The sequence below is a fragment of the Electrona antarctica genome (assembly GCF_951216825.1).
Source record: "Electrona antarctica genome assembly, chromosome: 1".
NCBI classification, from domain to species: domain Eukaryota; kingdom Metazoa; phylum Chordata; class Actinopteri; order Myctophiformes; family Myctophidae; genus Electrona; species Electrona antarctica.
In genome coordinates, this window is record NC_136806.1 from 56,995,314 (window position 1) to 57,018,977 (window position 23,664).

General features: G+C 40.6%; 2 protein-coding genes and 1 long non-coding RNA gene across 4 annotated transcripts in view; 2 read left to right on the forward strand and 1 right to left on the reverse strand.

Annotated features, from left to right (window-relative positions):
• LOC306922851 overlaps nucleotides 1-23,664 on the forward strand; it is a 171,727-nt gene that overhangs the window by 111,560 nt on the left and 36,503 nt on the right. The gene's annotated exons all lie outside the window — the stretch shown is intronic.
• zic3 (zic family member 3 heterotaxy 1 (odd-paired homolog, Drosophila)) lies at nucleotides 2,689-5,259 on the reverse strand (the record flags this gene model as incomplete). The annotated part of the gene is made up of 3 exons (XM_079499555.1): nucleotides 2,689-2,877; nucleotides 3,244-3,407; nucleotides 4,278-5,259. The coding sequence occupies 3 exons, from the start codon at nucleotides 5,257-5,259 to the stop codon at nucleotides 2,689-2,691; spliced, it is 1,335 nt and encodes a 444-aa protein (XP_079355681.1).
• Nucleotides 14,190-18,393, forward strand: zic6 (zic family member 6). Its single transcript, XM_079500142.1, has 2 exons — nucleotides 14,190-15,213; nucleotides 17,156-18,393. The coding sequence occupies exons 1-2, from the start codon at nucleotides 14,217-14,219 to the stop codon at nucleotides 17,830-17,832; spliced, it is 1,674 nt and encodes a 557-aa protein (XP_079356268.1). The 5' UTR covers nucleotides 14,190-14,216; the 3' UTR covers nucleotides 17,833-18,393.

Genomic DNA, 23,664 nt, shown 5'->3' on the forward strand with positions numbered 1-23,664 from the left:
CACACACGTAAGTACAAATATTTACTTATTTTTTCCAATAATAATAATAAAAAAACGTTGTCATTATTGAATCATCTACTCTTCTATAGCCTATTATTACTATAGGTTATTACTATATGGCTATTTGAAGTCGTTTTTTCTGGCGTGGGTTTCTGCAGGCTCACGTGCGCGGTCACTTTTGGCAGCCTTATAGCCTACTGGTATACAACCACCTTCACGGTCACTTCGTGTCCTCATTTGCCCGTCTTATAGGCTATACTATAGGCTAGTCTACGATTGTAAGCTTTCACGTATTAAAACTCGACGTAACTGAGTGGAAAGGAGTCGGACCAAGTATAGCCCATGCAGGCTCTGTAACTTCCCGCCCACTCAGAAGCAAGATGCTAAGATGGCGCCTTCATCAGTGTCAAGTTCAAGTGAACTGTGTCGACTGACTCGACTCCCAAACAGTCCGGTACAAACAGCATGGCAAATAGTAGACGGGTGTGACATTATGCACAGACAATGGCAGGAATAATTGTCGCAGTCTGCAAGTCTGTTTTCATGGATTTTTAATCAGTCAAAATTTATTTTCACATTTCTTCATAAATAGTTGGTAAAAACAAAGAAACCAACATACAGTAGCCTAAAAAGTACATGGAACCTTGGTCTCTGTTGACTGGATAACGAATATAGGCCTGCTGTTGTATCATTTTGCCTCAATGTAGCACAGTGACACAGTGCATTAGTAAAACATTTTGCTTTTCAGGAATAACTAGGAGTGTGACCCATTTCTCCCAGAAAGTGTTACAACATCACATTCTAGCTGCATTTACACATCAGAATATTTTTTTCCTCTGACTCGGACATGGGGCAGAAAGGTGGTTAAGAAAAGTCACTTCATTTAAATTAAGGTATAGAAAATAGCATATAAAACATATATTCCTTAAATTATTTAAATAAACTTATTTCATATATCACCGTCACAAGGTACCGTTTTTTTTTGTTTTTTTTTTGTTTTTCTTTTACATTTTCTTTTAAAAGTAGTGCTGGTGGTCTGAAATTGTTCTCGTATATGAGCACAATATACTTTGTGTTATGCATAATATTTAATTCTTGAGAATAGGTTACAATGCAATGCTGTAACTCTTTTTCCACTGAAGATCTCCCCCACACCCACATAATATATCTAATAATACTCCTGTCACAAAATTTTGTTAACACAAAAAAAAAAGTAATCTTGACAAGTTATTCACACAAAACAAGCAAAATGTGTAATCAAACTGCTCTCTATATGCAACACCACAGTAACAAATAACACGCTTAGTTTCACAGAATTACATTTAAAACAATGCAAGCTGACAGACAAAAAAAAACTTTATTTTGAAGATACTGTGTTGTGACAGTTCCATTCTTGCCAATGCACACATTTAAACACTTTGCAGAAAGACAATATGTTGGAACTTATAAAGGATTTGACCGGAATCAGAAATACCCAAAAATACTGAATACTCTAAATACTGTCACCTTGATTTGGAATTGATGAATGAACCACCCGTCTTAACATAGTGGGTATATACCATTGTAAAAGGCTGGTGGATGTTTTAGAATACTGTTTTATGCTACGATTTGACATCTATCTCTGAGTCTATGAAAGTAAAATACACAAAGTTTAAGTTGAACCAAAACAAGGATATCAACATAATCTGTTTCTATAGCTTCTCGTCTCATTTGAATTGAGATCTTAAAGAAAAGTTGATGATTTACATGTCAATGGTCTCTTATTAGCTAAATAAAAGTAATGGAAATATCTGTGTCATATATATAGGCTATATAGACACATCCATAATATTAATAATGATATCTTAGATCCAAATAAGACACATGTATTGGTTAAGAAAAGGATACAATCGCAATGTTGGAGCTTTAGTGTTTATCATTTGTTCAATGTTATAATGCTGGTTATGACCAAAACTGTACAGTCTTGTTAGAAAACATTTCCATAAATATCATTTAAGCTTCAGAACTTATAACCATAATTAAATTACAAATTGATAAATATGGCATCATGGATATGTATTTACAACGTTATTAACAAAAGGCAACGTTATATTCAACGGCAACAATCGTAACCTAATACCACATTCTCCACCTGAAAACGGACGTTGACAACAGATGCGACCCCATCAAACAAGGAAATACATTCACGAGTATAATATTTATTTATGATTTATTTTTTTGTTCAAGTTCATGACAAAGACTTTGGCACGGCTCTTAAGACTGTTTGAAGTTCTAACAATCAATTGAAAGGCGACAATAGCGTGTCACCGTATATAAAACAGCGTGAAATATTTTTCCTTTTTTTCCATTTTTAAATACATTTTGAGAAAATACATAAAATGAAAAATAAAATAATTATCTGAAATCTGTAAACTAAAAAAGGAAAGGAAAAAAAACATTATTTATTTCTTAGAAAGTATTTTTTATTATTCATGTGATTTATTTGTTTTCTTCAAACAAGAGTCAATTTTTTGAATCCTGAGAACGGACGTGGCCTGCTAAATAGTGCTGGCTCCTAATACGTGTTCCTCGTGTTGTCCCAATTCCATTTTGCACACCATGGAGTGTATAGTTTTTTTTTCACAAGGTTTCCTCAACCTCTCTTGGTCCACAATGAATGAGAGAGCGGTTTATACGTCTTGACTGTCTTCAAACGTACCACTCATTAAAGTTGGGTGCCAGTCCATCGCTGTGCCCAGACGTGTTCTGTTGTTGTACGGCTGACGGTGGTGTTTTTGTCGGGTCTTCTGTGTTTGCTGAGACAAGCACCGGTGGCGTCGACGACTCGTATCCAGAACTAGCTGCTGGAGACGACTCTGAACCCTGTGACTCGTGTACCTGCGGATAAAGCGCATAATATAGTATAAGACAGAGATATAGACGCATATGCAAACCGAGGCCTTTATAAGGCCGGCTATACTATATCACTGAAGACGTGTATAGATATAACCTTACAAGCCTATTCTCACGTTTAATGTGGTTTATACATGAATATTCAGCATGTAAAGTAGGCTATCACACCGTAAATATGGTTACTGCTCATCCTACTACGTACAGAGAACAACAAACATGTCGGCAAACTTTGAAGTGACACCATCCTCATTCATGGGCCTGATGTTGTGATGGCCCCTCGTTTGAGGGGGGTGGGGGCGAGGGGCGAAGTGGGTTAATGTGTTTAAGGTGTAATGAAGACGTTATAATTACCTTCATGTGTTTCCTGAGAGAGCTGGGGTGCGTGTAGGACTTGTCGCACACTTTGCAGATGTATGGCTTGTCAGATGTGTGGACGTGCATGTGCTTTTTCCTGTCGCTGCTGTTGGCGAAGCGTCTGTCACAGCCGTCGAATTCACACTTAAACGGCTTCTCACCTGTGAGATTAAATACACACAGTAAATCACCCCGTGGAGACAAAATGCCCATTGTGAGACCATCTGCAAGTGCAAGAAAACGGAGATGCAAATGTAATTTAATTTAGGCTACGTCTGCAAAAAAGCTACGTCTCCTGCTGCAGGTCCAGGCAGATGTAGGTTACTATTCCACAACACTACACTCGGCGTGCTCTGCTTGGCCCCTGACAGGCTTTATTTATGCAAAAGGCCTGGTGTTACTTAATCCAAATGCTCTGTGTCTGCTTTCATGTAGCCTAGTTAGTATACACGCTATACACATCAACAGGGCCCTTCTATATACTGTCTGCAATGGCTATATCATGCCATTTCGATAAAGAAAAGTAAATATTACTGAGTCGGAATGGTTGATGCCCGTCGACGAAGCACAGACAACAGTCCCGTCTCGAGTATAATGAAAGTATTTATTCTTCCAACCCTATACCACCAGGACTACCCAAATTAGTCATATAGCATATAGGCTATACACATCAACACGTTAAATGAGTTTAAGGCCCATATGCCCTGTTCTGTGGTATTCCTAAACCACAACAACAACAATAACAACATGGAGCACGATTATCTACAGAATAATGTGGAATCATAATAGTCTAGCTTAATAATAAGTAGCCCAGGTCTATACCACGTTCCAAATGTTAGCCCATAAGTTCTCAGCTCTATTTTTTTCGACAAAACGGTCGTTACACTCCACCCTTGAACCTATCGGGTCTTCCCAACAACATTAGGCTACATCACAGTTAGGTCACGCTACCATAATAATGCATTACAGGGCGATACTTCATAACTGCTGTTTTGAACGTACCATTAAGATATATTGCGTATAGGCCTTACCTGTATGTGTTCTTTTGTGAATTTTCAAATTTTCCGACCTGGCGAATATTTTCCCACATCCGGGGAACGGACAAGGGAACGGTTTCTCGCCCGTGTGCACGCGGATATGGTTCACCAGTTTGTACTTGGCCTTAAAAGATTTCCCCTCTCTCGGACAATCCTCCCAGAAGCAGATGTGGCTGCTCTGCTCGGGGCCCCCAACGTGCTCCATGGAGACGTGCGTGACCATCTCGTGCATTGTGCTGAAAGTCCTCTCGCAGGTCTTTTTGGGCCGGTGAATCTGGTTCTCGTCGATCCATTTGCAGGACAATTCTTGCTTAATGGGCTGCCTCATGTATCTGAAGAAGGCCCCCGGGCCGTGGTGTGTCGGCACGTTCATTCCCATGTTCATGTTGATCGGGTGGTTGTAGTTGTGGAGCTGGGCGCCGTAGGGGTCCGTCCGAGGGCTGGCGACCGGGCGATATGGGTCTGGTCTTCCGAAAATGTCCCCGCGTAAACCGAGATGCATTTGACTGTTTACTACGTGTCCACTCGGTGAAGTGTGGCTCACTCCCTGGTCGTGGAGTCCGGGAAACAACAGATGTCCCTGGCTCTCGGTGATCCCGGGCGGTCCGTGAAAGATCCCATGCTGCGCGCTCGACGCCGCGGACTCTCCAACGCTACGGTTCCTGAAAAGAAAGTCCCGCGGCGAGTTGAACGCTCCGCCGCCGTACGAGCCCACCTGCCCGCCGTGGGGATGGTGTCCCAGGGCAGCCGCATATCCAGTGGCTTGCGGGGTAAACGCCGACGTTTGACTGGAGGCGATATCGTGCGCCACTGGGCTGATTTTGAAAGCTGCGGAGTGGGAGGAATCCGTGAAGGGATTCAGTCCCAAGCCCGGGTCTCTGTTGATGTCGTGGTGGTGGTGGTGGTGCCGCGGCGTTCCGAAACCCCCTACTCCTAGCGATGGGAACTGCGGACCACTATCGAGAAGCATAGTCATTGGGGCTCAGTCCAACTTTAAGAGACAGATAGAAAATAAATCGAAACTCCAGTTTAGCGGAGCGCGCAAGCAAAGCTACAAAATAACGTGCCGCGATATAGGCCTGCCTCACTCAAATGTCTTAAAAATAAAAAAACGAAACTAAACGTAAATTAAAAAAAACTAAATCCGATGTGTAGAGAGCTGGGAGAAAAACTCCCGTTAACTATACGATCCGTGAGAAAGAGGATCAAACTTCCCCCCTTTCCAGGCGAATGATGTCCTTGGACTGATAAAGTCAATCACTCACTCCCTGCACATAAATGAACTCGGGAGGCAGAGCTACGGCACCCAATGAGGGCTCAGCTATCCTCCTGGCACGTGACTCCAACGCAGGGTATTAATTGGCTAGATTTCTGTTGATTGGCACAGTTTGGTATTGAAAATGGCAGTTCGTCTCAGTGGTTTAATTTGATTGGCCAGAACAGGCATTATTTTTGCAGGTAGGCTATAACGGAGAACATGCAGATTCTGAACATATCTTGTATTTATTTTTCTCTCCCTCAGAAAGCCGCACACTGCTTTATAAGTATACAAACTTAAATGCTGCAATGCATTGGCCATGTTATTGCTGCAGTTTTCAAAGCAAATGCAATGTTTTTACGCTTCTGGATAACTTTCAGTATAGCTATATAGGCCTATACTCACTTTTCATCTACTTTTGATATACCGGTATGCATATCCCACTTGGCTCAAAGCGTTGTAAGTCATTCCATTCATATAATAATTAACACTACTTTTGGTTTATAGAAAGTTTAATTGTATTCTTCATATCACGCAATTATACATGTCTAAATTGTCACAACAGACTGAATTATTTCTCTATCTATCTATCTATCTATCTATCTATCTATCTATCTATCTATCTATCTATCTATCTATCTATCTATCTATCTATCTATCTATCTATCTATCTATCTATCTATCTATCTATCTATCTATCTATCTATCTATCTAAACGTGTCCATGTTATCCATTTGCACTTTCATGTGGCCACGTTAGCACTTATTAACTGAAAAGTTGAATGTACTTGGCAGTTGGCACAGCTCCGATGTGGCTTTCTTCAAACCGCTTGGGAAGGGAGGGGGTATTTTCTTTTTTCTTTTTTTGCAAAGCTCTATAGGGTGTACGGTGACGGAGGAATAAAAGGCAGAAAGAGAGATGGCAGTAATTGTAATATGCCGAGATTTTCTTTCTTTCTTTTTTTTTTTTGCATAGCCAAAATTTCGTGCCATTGAGTGAGTTTCACAGGGTTGCCGCTGACTCGCTGCAGGACACATACAATCTGATCAAGTTCAGAGACGCGTTGAGTGCTTCAAGCGGCGCTTTCAAACTCCCAAGCCTTTCACCTCCCTTTCCTCTCAATCTGTCCCAGGAAGGAGAGCTCACATTCTTTATTTTAGGGTTGTGCATGGGGGTGTGGGGGGAGAAAAAAAAAGGAAAAAAGTGAAAAATCTTCAAATCAGTCCTTCATTCTGTGCCTTCGTCCTCGCCTGCCCGCATTCATCATCCCCATGCACGCAGCACAGTTTCTTCTTCGAGAAAAGTGTTGTGTAGACTGAAAAGGTGAGTTTTCATATTTTTGCGTTGTCTAAATTGGCATACGGCGTATTTTGTAAATTGGACGCACGGCACGTGCAGTGTGTAAATCTATGGGCGTTGAAGGCAATGATTCAATCTGTGTTTATAGGCCCAATTTATTTTTCCTATGCATGCCAGCCACTAACTGTAACAAAACGTTTCACATTAATGTATTTAGCCTATATATAGAGAGAGCCTTATATATTTATATATCATTTGTATATCTATCTATTAAAAAGCCTTTAAACGGAGAAAGTGATTCTTGTCCTTTCTCATCATGCGCTCTCACTATAATTCTCTTCCCTCTGTTCACGCAGGGATATAGGTTGCCCCCCTTCTCTCTCTCGCTCTCTCTCTCTCTCTCTCTCTCTCTCTCTCTCTCTCTCTCACACACACACACACGCACTCATGCACCCGCCCTCTCACGGAGAGAGAGAGAGAGAGAGAAAGGGAGAGAGAGGGGGGGGGGGGGGGGGGGGGGGGGTAACTGAGCTGGGTTTGCCTTGCAATCTTGGGAGTACTAGATTTATGGCGACCTCTGTGAACTTTCACAAGTGACAAGTTTTCTTATCTTCCCTCCATATTTTATTGGCTCGTTGAGACGTTAGGGGCTCGACACTCCAACTAAAGTTTATTGTAAGCATGTGGTTTATTAAAATAATTAACCTTTTACAATTTAGATTAACAGCAGGGCCTTTTAAGAATGTTAAGCTGCGAGCGGTCATGGTAGTCCCTATAGATCTATTGTAAACTGAATAAAATATAGCCAACGTTATATAATCTATAAAACAACTGTTGCTCAATGAACGGAGAAAAAGTTTGTAATGGCACATGAAACATGTCTTCTCACTCCCCCATGATTACGGCCACATTAGGCTTTTTAATATTTTTTTCTCACAAATCTGACCTTTGAAGACTTCAAATCGTCATAATGCGCCACACCCCTGCAACAAATCGCCTATATATATTTGAATAAAAACAAAATGCAAAATAGTGTAAATAGTCAATAGTGTTCCCCCCCCTTTTTTCTTAGAGAACTATAGCCTACCCTTTTCATTAAAACTGGTAAAACGTAAAAATGGAAAACGTTTACTATAGGCCTATATATATTTATTTATGTTAGTTATAGTCAACTTTGTCTGTAGGCTATAGGCGGCTCCATTTTTTCCCAACATGGGAATCTGAATTCGACATGCTCAACCACAAGTCATATACCTTTTCAAAAAAATAAAAATAAGAAAAAGGAAAAAAATATATATTTTCTTTTTAAAGTTTCGAAAAGTTTCGTTTTAATGACAAAATAGGCATGTCATGTTGTTAGTGGTTAAATGTAGCCTATTTGTTGTAACTTCTAGCAGGGTAGCTATTTAGCTTTAAACTGGGAGCCTGCATGACCGTTACGAGGTTTTGGCAGACTAGGCTACTCCTACTGTACCCAAGATGAGTTCTTCTACATCGTGGCACATGGTCGTATTTAACTTTTGCCCTGTGAACCGGAGCTATGCAGCCAGACGCCCTTGCTATGAAAGTTCAAAGTTGGACATATTTATTGCAGTTAAGCAAAAATACAACATACATGCACAATAATTTGCACGTCCATTATTTTGACCATTTTATACTTATTTCTGCGACGTCTGTACTTCATTGGGCGACGAGATATGCAAATGCTCAGTATGTCATGGCATGGCTTATAGCATACTATTGTTGCTGAGCATGCGCATTTACTTAGGCTACATTATCACAATATTGTAGTCTAGACTGCACCTCCCCAAAAAGGCCCAGGCCCACACTCCGTTGGAAAAGAGCAGAGCATACTACCGTCATCCTAAATGGTAAACAAATAACCTTTATATCTCTGTTGTTCTGTATGGTTGTGACTGGGATATTGCCTGCATGTGTAAGCATATAGTAAGTATTTTGTTAAGGGCCCAGATGCATGGTATTGGTAGCCTATAATAGATGTGTTTTATGGCCAATGTACAGTGGGTATCAAATTATGGCTTTAGACATTTTGTAAAACTGTTCAGCATGCCATGGTTTGGGGGATTTGATTTGTATATATGCAAGTGGACTGTGCTGTTAACCCAATAATTACCAAAGAAAAGTGAATTATATTATCTCCTCTAACTACGATTATGCATTATTACTATTTTTTGCTGCATTCTCATTTAAATGTAGGCATAAAAGTTAACAAATGGACAACTCATGGTTCACACCCATATATGTAAGTGTGATTATAATGTTTTTATCATATTCGTTGTATTTTTATATTCAGGAAAATGAATTTATCGTTATTTAACATATCGCACGCAAAATATTCACTATCTTTTGTGTGCGGCTTATAGGGATACATTTTCTTTTTGTCTCTGCTCATGCATGTATGTTCCTCCCAACAAGACATACTGTATACAGATGAAGTACAGAACCCAGTGCAATGTTATCTTTGTATATATGCTTTCCTCGATTTCTTTTAAATATACGGAGTATATTACCTTTCAGTATTTCATTGACAATTTCCCCATCTGCATCATGAATATTTTCCACATCGATCGAAGTCTTTCCAGTGTTAAAAAAAAGTCCATGTTTTCTGTGAGTGCAGAGCTTGACTGCATGTCACCTGATATCATAATACTAACTAACACATAGAGCTTTTACTTGACGGCTACATTTGTCTCTTAATTTGAAATGTAATAACACATGTCTCCACTGTATTGCTCATAGCACTCTTTTTCCCCCATTGTCTTCAGTTCGGTTTCACTTCCATTAGATAAAAACAAATACACTGTTAGGTTACACACCATGAAATTACAGGTCCATTTTGTTCCATTTGGTATTATGCATGCAGGTCCTTTTTGTTCCATTTTGTATAACCTCAGTTAAATTAACACTTAGGATTTCACTGTATATTTGAGTGTGCGTTAAGCATAGTCAGTCAGGAACATGTGCGACTGGTGGCTGGTGTGGGGTTTGCCATGATGTGGCTGATGAATAGGACTAATTGACTCCTTGCTGTGAGTTACTGAAGCATCTGTCTGCAAATTGACTCACCTGCAAATCGGTTATCCGTCATTTGAATTTCATAAAATCATGGCACGACTATGGTCCTCCTTCCGCTATTATCATATCATATCACACAACTTGCACTGCATGCGTATTCACATGCATGTGAACACTACATAATGTGAGCGAGCACGCGCGCGCACGCACGCACGCACACACTGTGTGTGCATGCACCTGTGTGGGCATTTGAACACCAAACTCTAAATGCATTGCTCTGTTAAGAGTTTTGCTGACATAAAGACAGAAATGACCTTGGACCTTTGACCTCCGATCGGGTGTCTATAAATGCAACATTGTTAGTACTTGAGTATTTGAGTCATTTTTAGCACCATTCTCGTTGCCAAGGGTTTCTGTATTGTAGGCCTCGCGGTCGAAGAGGACAGACGCTGCGTCATTGTTTTGATGACATTGAAGACAAACGTCACCAGGATTGTGTGACTATGTAGAATTTAGGCATTTAGCAGACGCTAAATTAATTCAGAGCGACTTAAGGAAGAACAAAAGCATGGCAATACATCACATATACATAAAAAGTAGTTATCATGAAACATGCGTAAGCTAAGAACGTAACAGTGGAATATCTATATAATGAAACTATACTATACTATACTATACTATACTATACTATAAAGTGCTATGACTACATACCTAGGTATATAGCAGGCTACCTGAGGTAAAGGGATTGTGTGACTATATGTAGGTCTATACAGGCTACCTGAGGTAAAGGGATTGTGTGACTATATGTAGGTCTATACAGGCTACCTGAGGTAAAGGGATTGTGTGACTATATGTAGGTCTATACAGGCTACCTGAGGTAAAGGGATTGCAGGTGCATGTGTTGCAGGTCAGGTCTGTTGGCTTCCACTTGTGTATAATCACAGACGATATAGTGTGCCAGGTTTGTCATATTTTGTTAGTCAAATTAAAGCAACAGCTAGCTAGGAACCACCCACTCTGCTTTCATGACTTAAGTCTTGATGTCAACATCAGGTGAAACACTTTTCTTCACTGTTATGCTTAGTGTCAGTGTTGTTGTTGTGTCTCACACACGCATGCATGCACACACACACACACACACACACACACACACACACACACACACACACACACACACACACACACACACACACACACACACACACACTCCCTCCATTTGTGCACACTGCACGGATGCACACTCGCACGCATGCAGACACGCGCACACACACACACACACACACACACACACACACACACACATACACACACACACACACACACACACACACACACACACACACACACACACACATACACACACACACACACACACACACACACACACACACACACACACACACACACACACACACACACACAGTTCAGTTAATTTGTATAACAATATGACTTCACGTGTTTGGATATTTGCAGTATTTGACTAAGCCTTAAAATTGACGACAGAATATGGTGACACTGCAGAAGTTGGCATGTATTTTAGAGGCATTAGTATAATCATATATATTCTGCCTAGTCATTATTTGTTAGTATTGAATGTCAGGTGGGTGTCAGTTTTGAATAGCCTACTCTGAGTCCGGATCACAGTCTGTTGGAGCAAGTCACACCAACATTTAACTTCACATAATTAAGGGCTGTTGTTCAGACCAAGCACTTTTAACTATATAACTTTTAACAGGCTGTCGGCCAGTTTGGAAGCGTTGCGAGCTTGTCGGCAGGAGACTCCTGACGACAAGCTCCCGTCGCTTGCCATACACATTGCCTTCCCGACGCGTCGGAACCCGTTGATGAAGAACCGACAGTGTCCGGTCGGTTGCAGATGTCGGGACAGTGGAATAAAACGTGGGTTTAGCGGGTTATGCAGCGAAGCTGTTAAGCTATTATGTTTGCAGGAAAACTAGCCCAAAGTCGCTTATATTTTTAAGCAGAACTGGCAACACTGCAAACAAGCATCATGGCAGGCTGATTTTTGCAATTTGCATGGGGAAAAATAATGTTTCGTCGGTTTGAGCTGATAAAAAAAAGCCAGTCTGTTGCAATCTGACAGTTTTAAAGTCTTTGACTAGTCTGAAGAAGTTTGTTTGGTCATGGTGAACGATAATCTTTCTGGTGTAGACTCTCTGCCATCCACTTGAGTTAAAATTATTTTTTAAAACTATATCTTAGTTATTATACTGTGTTATTATACATGTTGTGAACATGACCTTATGAAGCCTAAACGCAACCATTTTTTAATGCATGTTGTAGGCTCTAATAGGCTCCCTCTATCTTCCTTCTGAGAAAGTCTTGACTTGGAAACTTTTGGCTTGGTCTTAAATCCTCTATCATTTGGGCGAAACGAGACAGGTTAAAGGTTGAAAATACGAGTGTCCATAATTATCATGATGTTAGGTCAGTGCCAGCCAGTCCCCTGTCTGTTTTGCGCCTCTTAATGTCAAGTGGGCCCCTTGCTTTGTCTCTGCCTCGAATCCATTGCAGTTGACGTCAGAATAACAATGTGGTAAAAGATGAAAATGCAGCTATTAAGTTTTCAACCTAAATCATGCAGACTATATAGGCCTACGTCCTTATAGCTTCAGCCAGTCAATACTGCAGGCCTCTTCTTTACTGGTTTAAATTCAAGCAACTGAATAACATGGCTATCAATTAGTGCAGATCATGTTAACTCTTAACTGATATTATAAAATATTTAATAAGCTGTAAAGCTGAGGACTTTAAGAAGAGTTGGCGAACTGTAGGCAAAAAAGAATAATAAAATAAAATAAGCATATATATATATATATATATATATATGCTGTATATATATATGTTTTTAGTAGCCATCCATTAAGGTATCTGTTAATGCTTGTTTGGTTATTCTTTTGCGCAACAAGTTACTTATACATCACCATGATGCCATTATACAGGTTATAGGATTTCAGGAATGCGGTGGTTTACGTGGGATTCACGACACTTAACCCCCCCATCATAATAATTCGGCTTCTTGTGCCCCATAGCGCTATACTTGTTGCTTTATTCCAAAAGTATAGTTCTATCTTATTGTTGGCCACAAACAGTAGACGGTGCGGGCCTACATTCGCATGACATGACCATGCATTCTAGATTAAAGACATCGCTGGGTTTGCGGAAGAAAATAAAAATACAATGTGAAGGAAAATATTTTGTATATTTGAAGGGAAATTGTATGGTTCACACAGGCTTAGCAAGTAGATTTATTGTAATAGGCAGGCCTATAGCCTCTCATTTTAAAATTATGTTGGCAACTATAGCTATATCATATGTAGGCTATGTGTGTGTGTGTGTGTGTGTGTGTGTGTGTGTGTGTGTGTGTGTGTGTGTGTGTGTGTGTGTGTGTGTGTGTGTGTGTGTGTGTGTGTGTGTGTGTGTGTGTGTGTGTGTGTGTGTGTGTGTGTGTTGTGTATAGCTGCCTATTTTGTATTTATTTATTATTTTAATATTTTTTATTTATATAGGCTATACTCTTTAAAAAAATGCAATTTAATTTTCTTAAATTTGCCATTAACGAATCTGATTATCAAATCTAAATGCGAGTATTTCTTGACACTATATGACCAGCACCAGGACGTCACCAGTCTCTCTGTAATTATTATACTGAGTAACACCGAATTATAATGTTTGCTTTGGCAAGCTTTCCACTAATAAAAGACTAGATATAGCCCACATCCACATAGCCTATTCATTCTTCCTCATCAGATCACATGCTTCTTCAATTAAATATTAGCCTATACCGATTAAATCGTTCACCATTATACATTTCACATATACATTTTGGCAAGGGAGATCATGGCGCCTTGTAGTAGTACTAGTAGTAGTAGTAGTAGTACTAGTAGTATAGGCTGAGCTGAGGCTACGCGGCATTTCAAAGCATTTTCTCTGCGATATTTGAAAACGGAGTCGTGCAGTGTCCCTTTTAAAACAAACCCAGCGCCTGTCAATCATAGCGCATTCCAACCAATCCCAAAGCGCCCCTTTTTAAAAGCAGGTCTGCCTGCTGTGCTTTTATATTGCACCATGGCCTGTTTCGAAGCATTTTTACTACTACGGTTATTGCCACAAATCAAGAGGGCAAAGTGAACGGCATGGGACTCACACCAACTTTAACGAAATTGAGTCTGGTTCCTACTCCTGCGAAGTTCACGGCCACGAATTTCACATGCAGATGATACACAACAAGGCAAATGGAAACAGGATTCCTAGGTTTATCATCCATGAGCGTTGCATTGGTTCATTTTGCAAACTCATAGCCACACTCACATCGAAACATGACAAGCCTGTCGAGGTTTAGTGGCTGCCCTCTTTCTTGCGTCAACCCCGGGGAGAGCAATACTGAACCCAGCATGGTGCTGCCACCTTTGGCAGGGGAGCACATGGGGCACCCCACTGGCAGTTCCTTAAAACTCTGCCCCGCGCACAATTTGCGAGACTACCCCGAGACGAGGTCCAGTGCATATGTTGACCATTCGGTTCCCCTGCACTTCTCAGAGTCCGGATACCCCAGCCATCGGTTAGAGCACAGCCCTAGGGGCATTATCATTGGAGCCAATCTTTCTGGAGCCGGCATGCCACCCGTCACTGATCAACTGGCAACGAGATCTAACCAACATGGCGGGATTGGGAGGTACCGTGACCTCCCTGGCTGCAGAGACAGCAGAAGCCATCACGCTTTTTTCACGACTTATCACGAGCAGGCCCACGGCTCCTCCACCGACGCCACCCGAGACCTCGGCAGCCAAATGATGCTGGGTCTACCTGGGGACCTGCTCGCGCGGACGCACCACCATCACCACCACCACCACCCTCACCCTTATGGCCAGGCTGGAAATAGCCAGCAACTTGTCACCCAGTTTCTGGGTCTGTACAAGCCTCTCAACATGGCCATCCAGCGAGGAGCAGGTGACGCGTTCCTGAGGTGCACCAAACCAAATCTCATGAAGCACGAGCTGCTGTGTAAATGGTGTGACGGCCAAGAGGGGGTGGTGGTCGGGATTGGGAAGCAGCCCTGCGCCAGAACTTTCGGGACCATGTATGAACTTGTCACCCATGTGACAGTGGAGCACGTCGGAGGACCCGAGCACTCCGAGTACGTGTGTTACTGGGAGAGCTGTCCGAGGGACAGGAAGCCCTTCAAAGCCAAGTACAAGCTGGTGAACCACGTCAGGGTGCACACGGGGGAAAAGCCCTTTCCCTGCCCCTTCCACGGCTGCGAGAAAGTTTTCGCGAGATCCGAAAATCTCAAGATTCACAAGAGGACTCACACAGGTTGGTCGAGGAATAATAACAATGGCATAATAATAACAATAATAATAACTAACAATAACAAATTATAATAATAAACAACTAACAATTATAATTATATACAATAATAGGCTACCACAACATATATTATTATTATTATTAGACCTATTATTAATTAACAACAATACAACCATATTATAACCACAATTATGCATTTAGATAAATCAGTATCAACAATCTTAAAAATGCAGCTATAATTCTCTTTATTTGCAGATTTATTTATTTACCATATCCCATGCACAATTATATTTCTTTATGATAATTTATCCTATACCACATTATCAACTTGATTTATTCAAATGTGTTTTTTTAAATAACTAATAATAATAATAATAATAACAATAACAATAATAATAATTGTGTAGGCCTACTACAGACGGCGAGGTTTATATGATGTGTTTATATAGCCTACATATTGTTATGGTATATTACTATATAGCATGCTTTGTTGCTGCTGACTGCTGTCTTCGTCTTTGTTGTCATGCTATAGGCCAGTCAGAAACACGTGCAGCCAGGTGCTACGGGAGGACATCTAGTAAACAAGTATAGTCTTTTTAGGCCTAGATGCGTTTTTCCCTCTCCCACCCATTCAGTGAAAAAATAATAAATAATAAATACCGGGAGGACACCGGAGAGTTGTGACGTAGAGTTTACACCCCCCCCCCCCCTGTTGGCTCCCTGGGACGCATGTCCTGTGTGCGCCCGCCCAGGAAACGCGCTGCAAGTATATAGGATATGCTAGTAGTGGAGCATATCAGCACTTAAAGACATAAGATAATAAACAGTATAGCTGCTTATAAGAGGTTTTAGTCAACTATTTATTTTGCACTATAACTTGGTTTCACTGCTATATACCCGCAGTTCGCAGACATTGAAATGAAGCGTATATACCGTATAGGATATAACATTAAAAACAGGCCATGTTTGCTATCTCTCTCTCTCTTTATGAATGAATTTAATGGCCTTCAAAGAAAAGGAGAAGGAGAGGGTTGATACAAATATATATATATATTAGACACCCCCTCGTTATTCGGATGTGAATTGTTTTGATTGTGAAATGCAGATTTCATATTTCTGAAATGACATGCACAACAGGGGCGAAATTATGATGCAGCTCTAGGCTAACTCGTTTAAATTTTTTATTTCGAAGAGTTATTGCATGTTCAATTCGAAGCCAGACCATTAATATCCGCTCTTATATAAGATGATCATTTAACACTGACTGGTTTTAAGTTCAGGTTTATGAGTCTGACCCTTCAATCAATTTTATATGCAACTTGCAAGGCTATTATATGAAACCTGTTTTGTTTTCTACATGCATACATGGCACGGACGTGATTTCACATCTTGATTGCAGGGCTATAATTCATTAGACCCTGATACATCCACTATAACAAACAACAGAACCATTCCATCACTTTTTATTTATTTTCATTTTGCTGTTGGAGGTCCATGCACTCCAGTCTATAATAGCCACATGATTATGAGGTGCCTCACTTGCTTAATCATCATTTCGCCTCAATCAACAACTATAGGCCGCATAATGCATTACACATTATTTAGCTTTTAGCAGCTATGGTTATATTACATTTATGTACAACCCGACCATTGCTATTCATCTCAAGAGTGACAAGAGTGACAGATTGGAGCCTCAAACAGGCTGGAGGCCTGCTCAGAGCCACGGTTTAAAACCTACGACTGGATTTATGGATAGCATAAGGCCTAATGGCTGCTGCGAGTTAGCATATTTTTGATGTGTGTATATTTCCTAGTTGTATATAGACAACAGCCCGATTTCACACTGCATATTCTTGATTTACATAATTGATTTGAAGTTACACAAGTGGCTATAGGAGGGGAGAACGTTGTAACACGCGGTATAATGTCTCTCTCTGCACGTTTTTAGGTGAAAAGCCTTTTAAATGTGAGTTCGAGGGCTGCAACCGGAGGTTCGCAAACAGCAGCGACCGAAAGAAGCACTCGCACGTGCACTCCAGCGATAAGCCCTACATGTGCAAGGTCAGGGGCTGCGACAAGTGCTACACCCATCCCAGCTCGCTGCGGAAGCACATGAAGCTGCACTGCAAGAGCAGTCCTGAGTCCGGTGACGCGGAGGCGCACCTCGCCGAGACCACCAGGTCACCCGAAGTGACCGATCATCAAGCTGGAAGAAGCGCCATGACACCGCAGCCTCCCACCACGGGCCCCTCGACCCAGGACCCCCACCACCCCGCGTCCTCCCCCCCAGAGACTCGAGACGAGTCGACCCCGAGGTCGCGTTTCCATCACACGTTTGACAACAGTTTGGACTACTCGACACACAGGTCACCGCAGCAGCCCCTCTTGGACCCCTTGTTGATCCAGCGAGGCGGAGGCGGCGGCGGCTACAGGTCCGAGGCCGCCTCTCAGTACTCTTGCGGCCAGGCGGGCCACACTGCTGGTTTCGGCCACACTTCTTCGAGTTCGAGGACTTTCCCGTCGCCCTCACCCTTTCAGAAAAGTATTGTAAATGGCTGGTACACGTGCCACAGCGGCGTGGACGCGTTCTCACCAAAGCAATGTAATAACATACCGTCCATGTGACGTGAGCACCATGGGGGTGCTCGCCTATATAACATATTATGAGTTACTGCAGGTGTATTTCCTATTCTTTTTTTCTCTTCATGTTGTTGATATGATATAATCTGTGGTCATCCTATTGAAAATTTTGCTTTGCGAAATGTGGTATAGCTTTAACTGTTCTGTGGCACAGTCTGACACATATATAGGCATAGGCCTAGTATAGAGTTTGGCTCAACTTGTGAGAAACGTGTCCTAAAACGAACTATATTATATCCGTAATGGGTTAGCAGCAACTCGTCAAATATGTATATAAGGCCTAATCTTTCTTAGACTTCTTACACATTATTACACACACAGCCATTATAGTTATCCGGGGAAAGAGGAAGGTGCTACTGTTACGACATGCTTTTTATTTATGGAAAGGCCCACAAACAGTTATAACAGACGATTGACGAAAGGCTATACGATATTATTGGAGAGACTGAAACGAATGTCTTTGTTGAATGTAAAGGTCTTTGTTGAATGTAGCTGTATTGTATCGTGGGAAAGATAGACAGACACATATTGTTTTTATGTATATGTCAGAAGATGAAATAAATAATTGAAACGTTTTGTCAACCTTCATTTGGTGACCTAAATATATAGGCCATGCAAAATAAGGATACCGACGTAAACATTATTATTCAAAGACCATGAACCCCGGTGGAAATGATTTGACCAAAATACGTATTTTGTTTCCTGGCTATTATGATTGGATTTCACTCCTAAATAGCCTGCACATTTGTGTGTGTGTGTGTGTGTGTGTGTGTGTGTGTGTGTGTGTGTGTGTGTGTGTGTGTGTGTGTGTGTGTGTGTGTGTGTGTGTGTGTGTGTGTGTGTGTGTGTGTGTGTGTGTGTGTGTGTGTGTGTGTGTGTGTGTGTGTGTGTGTGTGTGTGTGTGTGTGTGTGTGTGTGTGTGTGTGTGTGTGTGTGTGTGTGGAGAGGGGCCTATTTTCATGAAAGTAATCATAAAAATGCATGCAGTGTTTGTCATCATATATACGTATATAGTGGTACGTCGGTTTAATTACAATTCCACTGTACATGCTTACTGTACAATTAATTATGCATTCAATATTTTATTAACGTTGCCTCTATTCCCTTTGATAAAACACGTGATCAAACCCAATCAATGCCTTCTCGTGGCACGTCGACAGTGATTCCTCACGCTCTTTAATTAGGCCTATATTTCCGCTAGGGGATCATATATGTTTTTTCTTTTCTTTTTTCCCTTTTTCTTTTAATGGGTCCTCCCATCTCGTTGCAGATGTAGGCTATATCATGTACATTTCATTTCCATGTGTGATGGGCAAGTGTAATGTCCAGCCCTTCAAACCTGCATGAGGCCTTGAACATGTATAGAGTGCAACATGAGACACCTATGACAAGAAAAACGGTTCGTTGTTGAAGGTCGGCGCAGGTGAACCGTGAGAATTGCACCTTCATGATGGGATGCACAATATTATGAAAGTTGCAGCCCGTTTCTTTATAGCTTGAATGCTTCAGCAATTTGAGGCCTTGCATTTTCCCCGCAGACATAGCTAGCCTTATATACATTGGATTTGAATGCCTGCAATTTCAGAATATCATGTAGGTTAATATCATTATGAATCAATAAATGTCTAAGCTATGTTTTGTCTCCGACGCCCCGAGGTAACGTGCATTTCAACAACCGTCGTTTAGGAACGCGATCAATTAAATTACATACAAATTGCATTTTAATGTTTGCCAAATTAATTGGTTTATGGATTCCAGCAGCACACGCTATTCATTGTTATTTCTTAATTTCGTGCTCACGAGCAGACACAGAATGTGTCCAGTTATATTTATTTGTTATACAATACATGTGAAATTGCATATATTCCGATAGTATTCATTGCTATATATATATACTGTATGCAGTAACAACAGTGCATGGGCTCTCTACATCTCTGAAGCTCTTTAGTTCAAAGAAAATACGTTTTCAGGTCGGGATACCAATTTCGTCCAATCAGGAGAGACTGAGCTAGAGAACTCCACTCCTCTATATTGCAGCTCCAATGTTCTCGCCTAATTTTTTTAATCGATTCCAACTTCACTTGTTTAGCTCGATCCTGTATGAATTCCCCCTCTTGATTGGATGAAATTGGTATCCCGACCTGAAATGGTATTTTGTATTTATTAAAGAGCTGTGGAGATGGGAAGGCCCCTGTTACAGAACATACAAATTACCCTAACCTATATAGCTTTACATTTTAACAAACATTTTTTCCCCCTTTTTTGTTTTTTTTGTAAATCAAAGAATACATCCCCGGGCCATTAATAAACAGCTATACATGAGAAGGTGACCATATGCAAAAATAGAAAAAGTCTAAAAAATAAATTTCTCACAGAGTTCAGAAATGTTGGGCTTGTGAATGTTCACCCTGTGGGTTTCTCAGAAGTTTCTCAGATCAGATTCAGAATCCATAGTTTGAATTTTGGTATTCAAGGCGAATACGGAAATAGTGTGAGAATATCCATTTTGTATTCTGGGATCATGTTTGACTTTACAGATCGATGGTGAAATATAAGGCACAATTTGTTTTCATGCTATAAGTTTTATTTATTTTTATATGATTTCTAACCGTTTTTCTTGATATAAAATATACATTCAATGATGCTGGATGTGCTATATGCCAACCGTCGAACATGTCAAATCCCCATTTAATATAATAACAAAATATAGGCCTACATGTTTCTATAAGGGGTGCATTACTTTGGAGCTTGAATAGCACAAGAAACAAACTGCTGTTATAAAAATATACAAAGATCAATGTCTAAAACATGCACAGTAATCTTTTTGTGCCTCCACCATGTTGCTCATTCTTATAGTTCTTAGTTTACACACCCTCTGTCAATCATTGCTTATTCATATAATGAAAATCAACCATAAAAATGTACAGTATGTCCTTGTCTTGTGGGCTTTGGGACTACAACTATAGTGTTGAAAAATGAAAAATGCAATGGTCTTGTAATATTTGGCTATATTAAAAAAAAAAAAAAACATTGCACCTCAATGCCCTGCAACACAACAAGCCTTTCTGCCAAGTAGGAATGTGTGAATCACGTATCACTTATATAGATGTTTTGTTATGATTGGCACCTTTATATAATACACAAGATAATTTCTGATATTTCTGAAGGAAATGGGGTCAAATGTGGCATAGTTTTACATCTCTTTGAAACGTGTGCTTATACAGTGATGTGTGACAGCTAACTAGCAGTCAGTAATGTAGCCTTTATCTCTGTAAGATGGGCTGATTGAAGGGTAGTTAGCAGAATGGTCACAAAAATACATGGGGTCAATACACCACAAGCCAATCAGATTACGCTTTCCTCTCTTTAATATACTGTACGTCTGATGTACAAAGCAGAACACTTTATAGGTTCATTTCAGGTGAGGAAGGAATTGGCTTCAGTATACATTTTACAACTATTACATTAAAACAAATTGACAAATTTGAAACTGAAAGTCGTCTTCATTCTCACAGTTACACAAATGGCATGTTTTGTCTCATGATTATTCCTCCTACAATCGCTATAATCTATCTATCTATCTATCTATCTATCTATCTATCTATCTATCTATCTATCTATCTATCTATCTATCTATCTATCTATCTATCTATCTATCTATCTATCTATCTATCTATCTATCTATCTAGCTATCAATCATCAGAGTCCTAAAGGGATATTCACTTTTAAACATGTTTTTTTTATTTTTTATATCTATACTCAGGCTTTTGTGAACACAACACCCCAGACCGTTTTTAAGTTGCTTGATTCAGTATTTAGATATTTGATTTTCATTTGATCTGACACGCCCCCTTCCTACAGTATACAAATCCATAGTAACTTCAAACTCCATTTGAACCAAGATGGATTCATAGAAAACTCCCATCCTTGGTTGGTGACTGATTTTCCCTCAAAAGTATATAAAAATAAATGAAACATGTAATTGACTTCACGCATTATACATTATTACGACAATATCACTCACCAAAATCAAGGACGGGTGTTTTCAATGACCATCATGGTTAAAATGGAATATTGGAATGGGGCGTGTCTGATTAAATGAACATCAAATAAAGCCTGAGTATGTTAAAATGAGCCCAAACATGTTTGAAAGTGAAATATCCCTTTAAACCCAAATACGCAAATATCTTTATGCTAGGTGTGCTGTTAGTGCATGTCATATACACAACATTGATGAAAATGCTTTTTTCTGGGAGTGTGTCGTATTTTACAAGACCTACTGTACTGAGCTTGATCATCATGGTTGAGTCTTCTACTCGCTGTGCAAATGGAAATACATTCATTGGATGGAGAGTTGGAGGTGGAGAACACGTACATGACATATTGTTCACCACCAACAATGTATGCACGCCTACTATACCTTTGATAAGATCAGGTTCGGTTTGCATGGTTTCAAACAGTCTGAACAGAATACTATTTGAGTTGGCCAATGACAATTGATGTTGATGTAGTTAAAAGTTTTGAGGTGAACCATAGTGTAAGTTTAGTGAAAGCAATGTTGGCGAATATTAATGGCCTTTGAATTTTAAGTGCCCCTTATTAGATTGAAAGAGAAATAATATTGACTTTGATCACAACACAATCATTTAAAAGATATTCATTTGCTTTCTTTCCATTATTGGCTTGCGTAAGTTGCGTTACAATGTTGCATCACATCATTCTGCTGTGGTTAGGTTTTTGAATTATATTATTTAATAATCACATAGCAAAAGTGTACATTTAACTTGTCTTACTGTGCGAGCTAATCCTTTAAGTCAAAATATATAATTCTATGTGTTCTCACAGCATGCAGAAATATATCACATCACAGTGTTCCACATTTCCCCCCTCTTCAGCATAAAATAGTCAACCTCCTCCATAGAAAACATTATCAATCAAAGTTCTTCTCTATTTAATCTCTTATACATGTGCAGTTAGCATTGTGCATGCATGCTAGGCCTGACAGGAATGCTGTCACATTTTCTTCCCTTTCTGACAAAGCAAAAGCCATATTCTATCATCACTACTGAGCCCCCTATACCACACCCTTCCCTTCCCCCACTAATCACAACTGATGAGACCTCCTCTTCCCAGTTTGCCATTTGTTGGCCGCCATTTTTACTCCTGCGCGCTCTGCCTAGCAACAAGCGATGCGGGCGCCATTTTTCGGTCAGCGCAACGTAAGTAACGACCAATTTCATGTAAATATATCGATTTCACCTCGGGAATCCAATGACTCGCTGCCCTGTTTCCCTGGGTAGCACTGAGGTTGAGCCCCAGCAGTGCATCAGGGGGTGGCCCGCTTTGTCACTGCACCAGGTTCTCGGTTTGAAGCGTCATCGTAACCGTGCATGACATTGTGTAACGTACGTACGTGGCGAGGTTCCCATGTATGCCTATATATACTCCCTACGTCTCCAAGCATGGCTTCGGCAATTTGGAGGGCATGCTGTGGCTGTGTCGGCAGTGACTGTGAGTGACGATAGTGGCAGGATTGACCACGTGTGATTTTAATTGGATCTCTGGCTATTCCCATCTTCCCCAGGTCAAGCCAGAAGTGGTGTTGCACCCCAACTCACTTTCTTTTCATCCTCCCTTCTGTACCCCCCTCTTTTTTTTGCCAGCTCCTCTTGTTCGTTCCTCTCATCTGTCTCTATCCCCTCTGCTCCTGGCTATCTTCACCCTCCATGACTCCTTCACCGATGGCCCCTTAATCTTTGCCTTCTCACCAGTCTGGTTCAGAGGTAGGTGCTCCATCAAATTCTATACCCCTAAAAT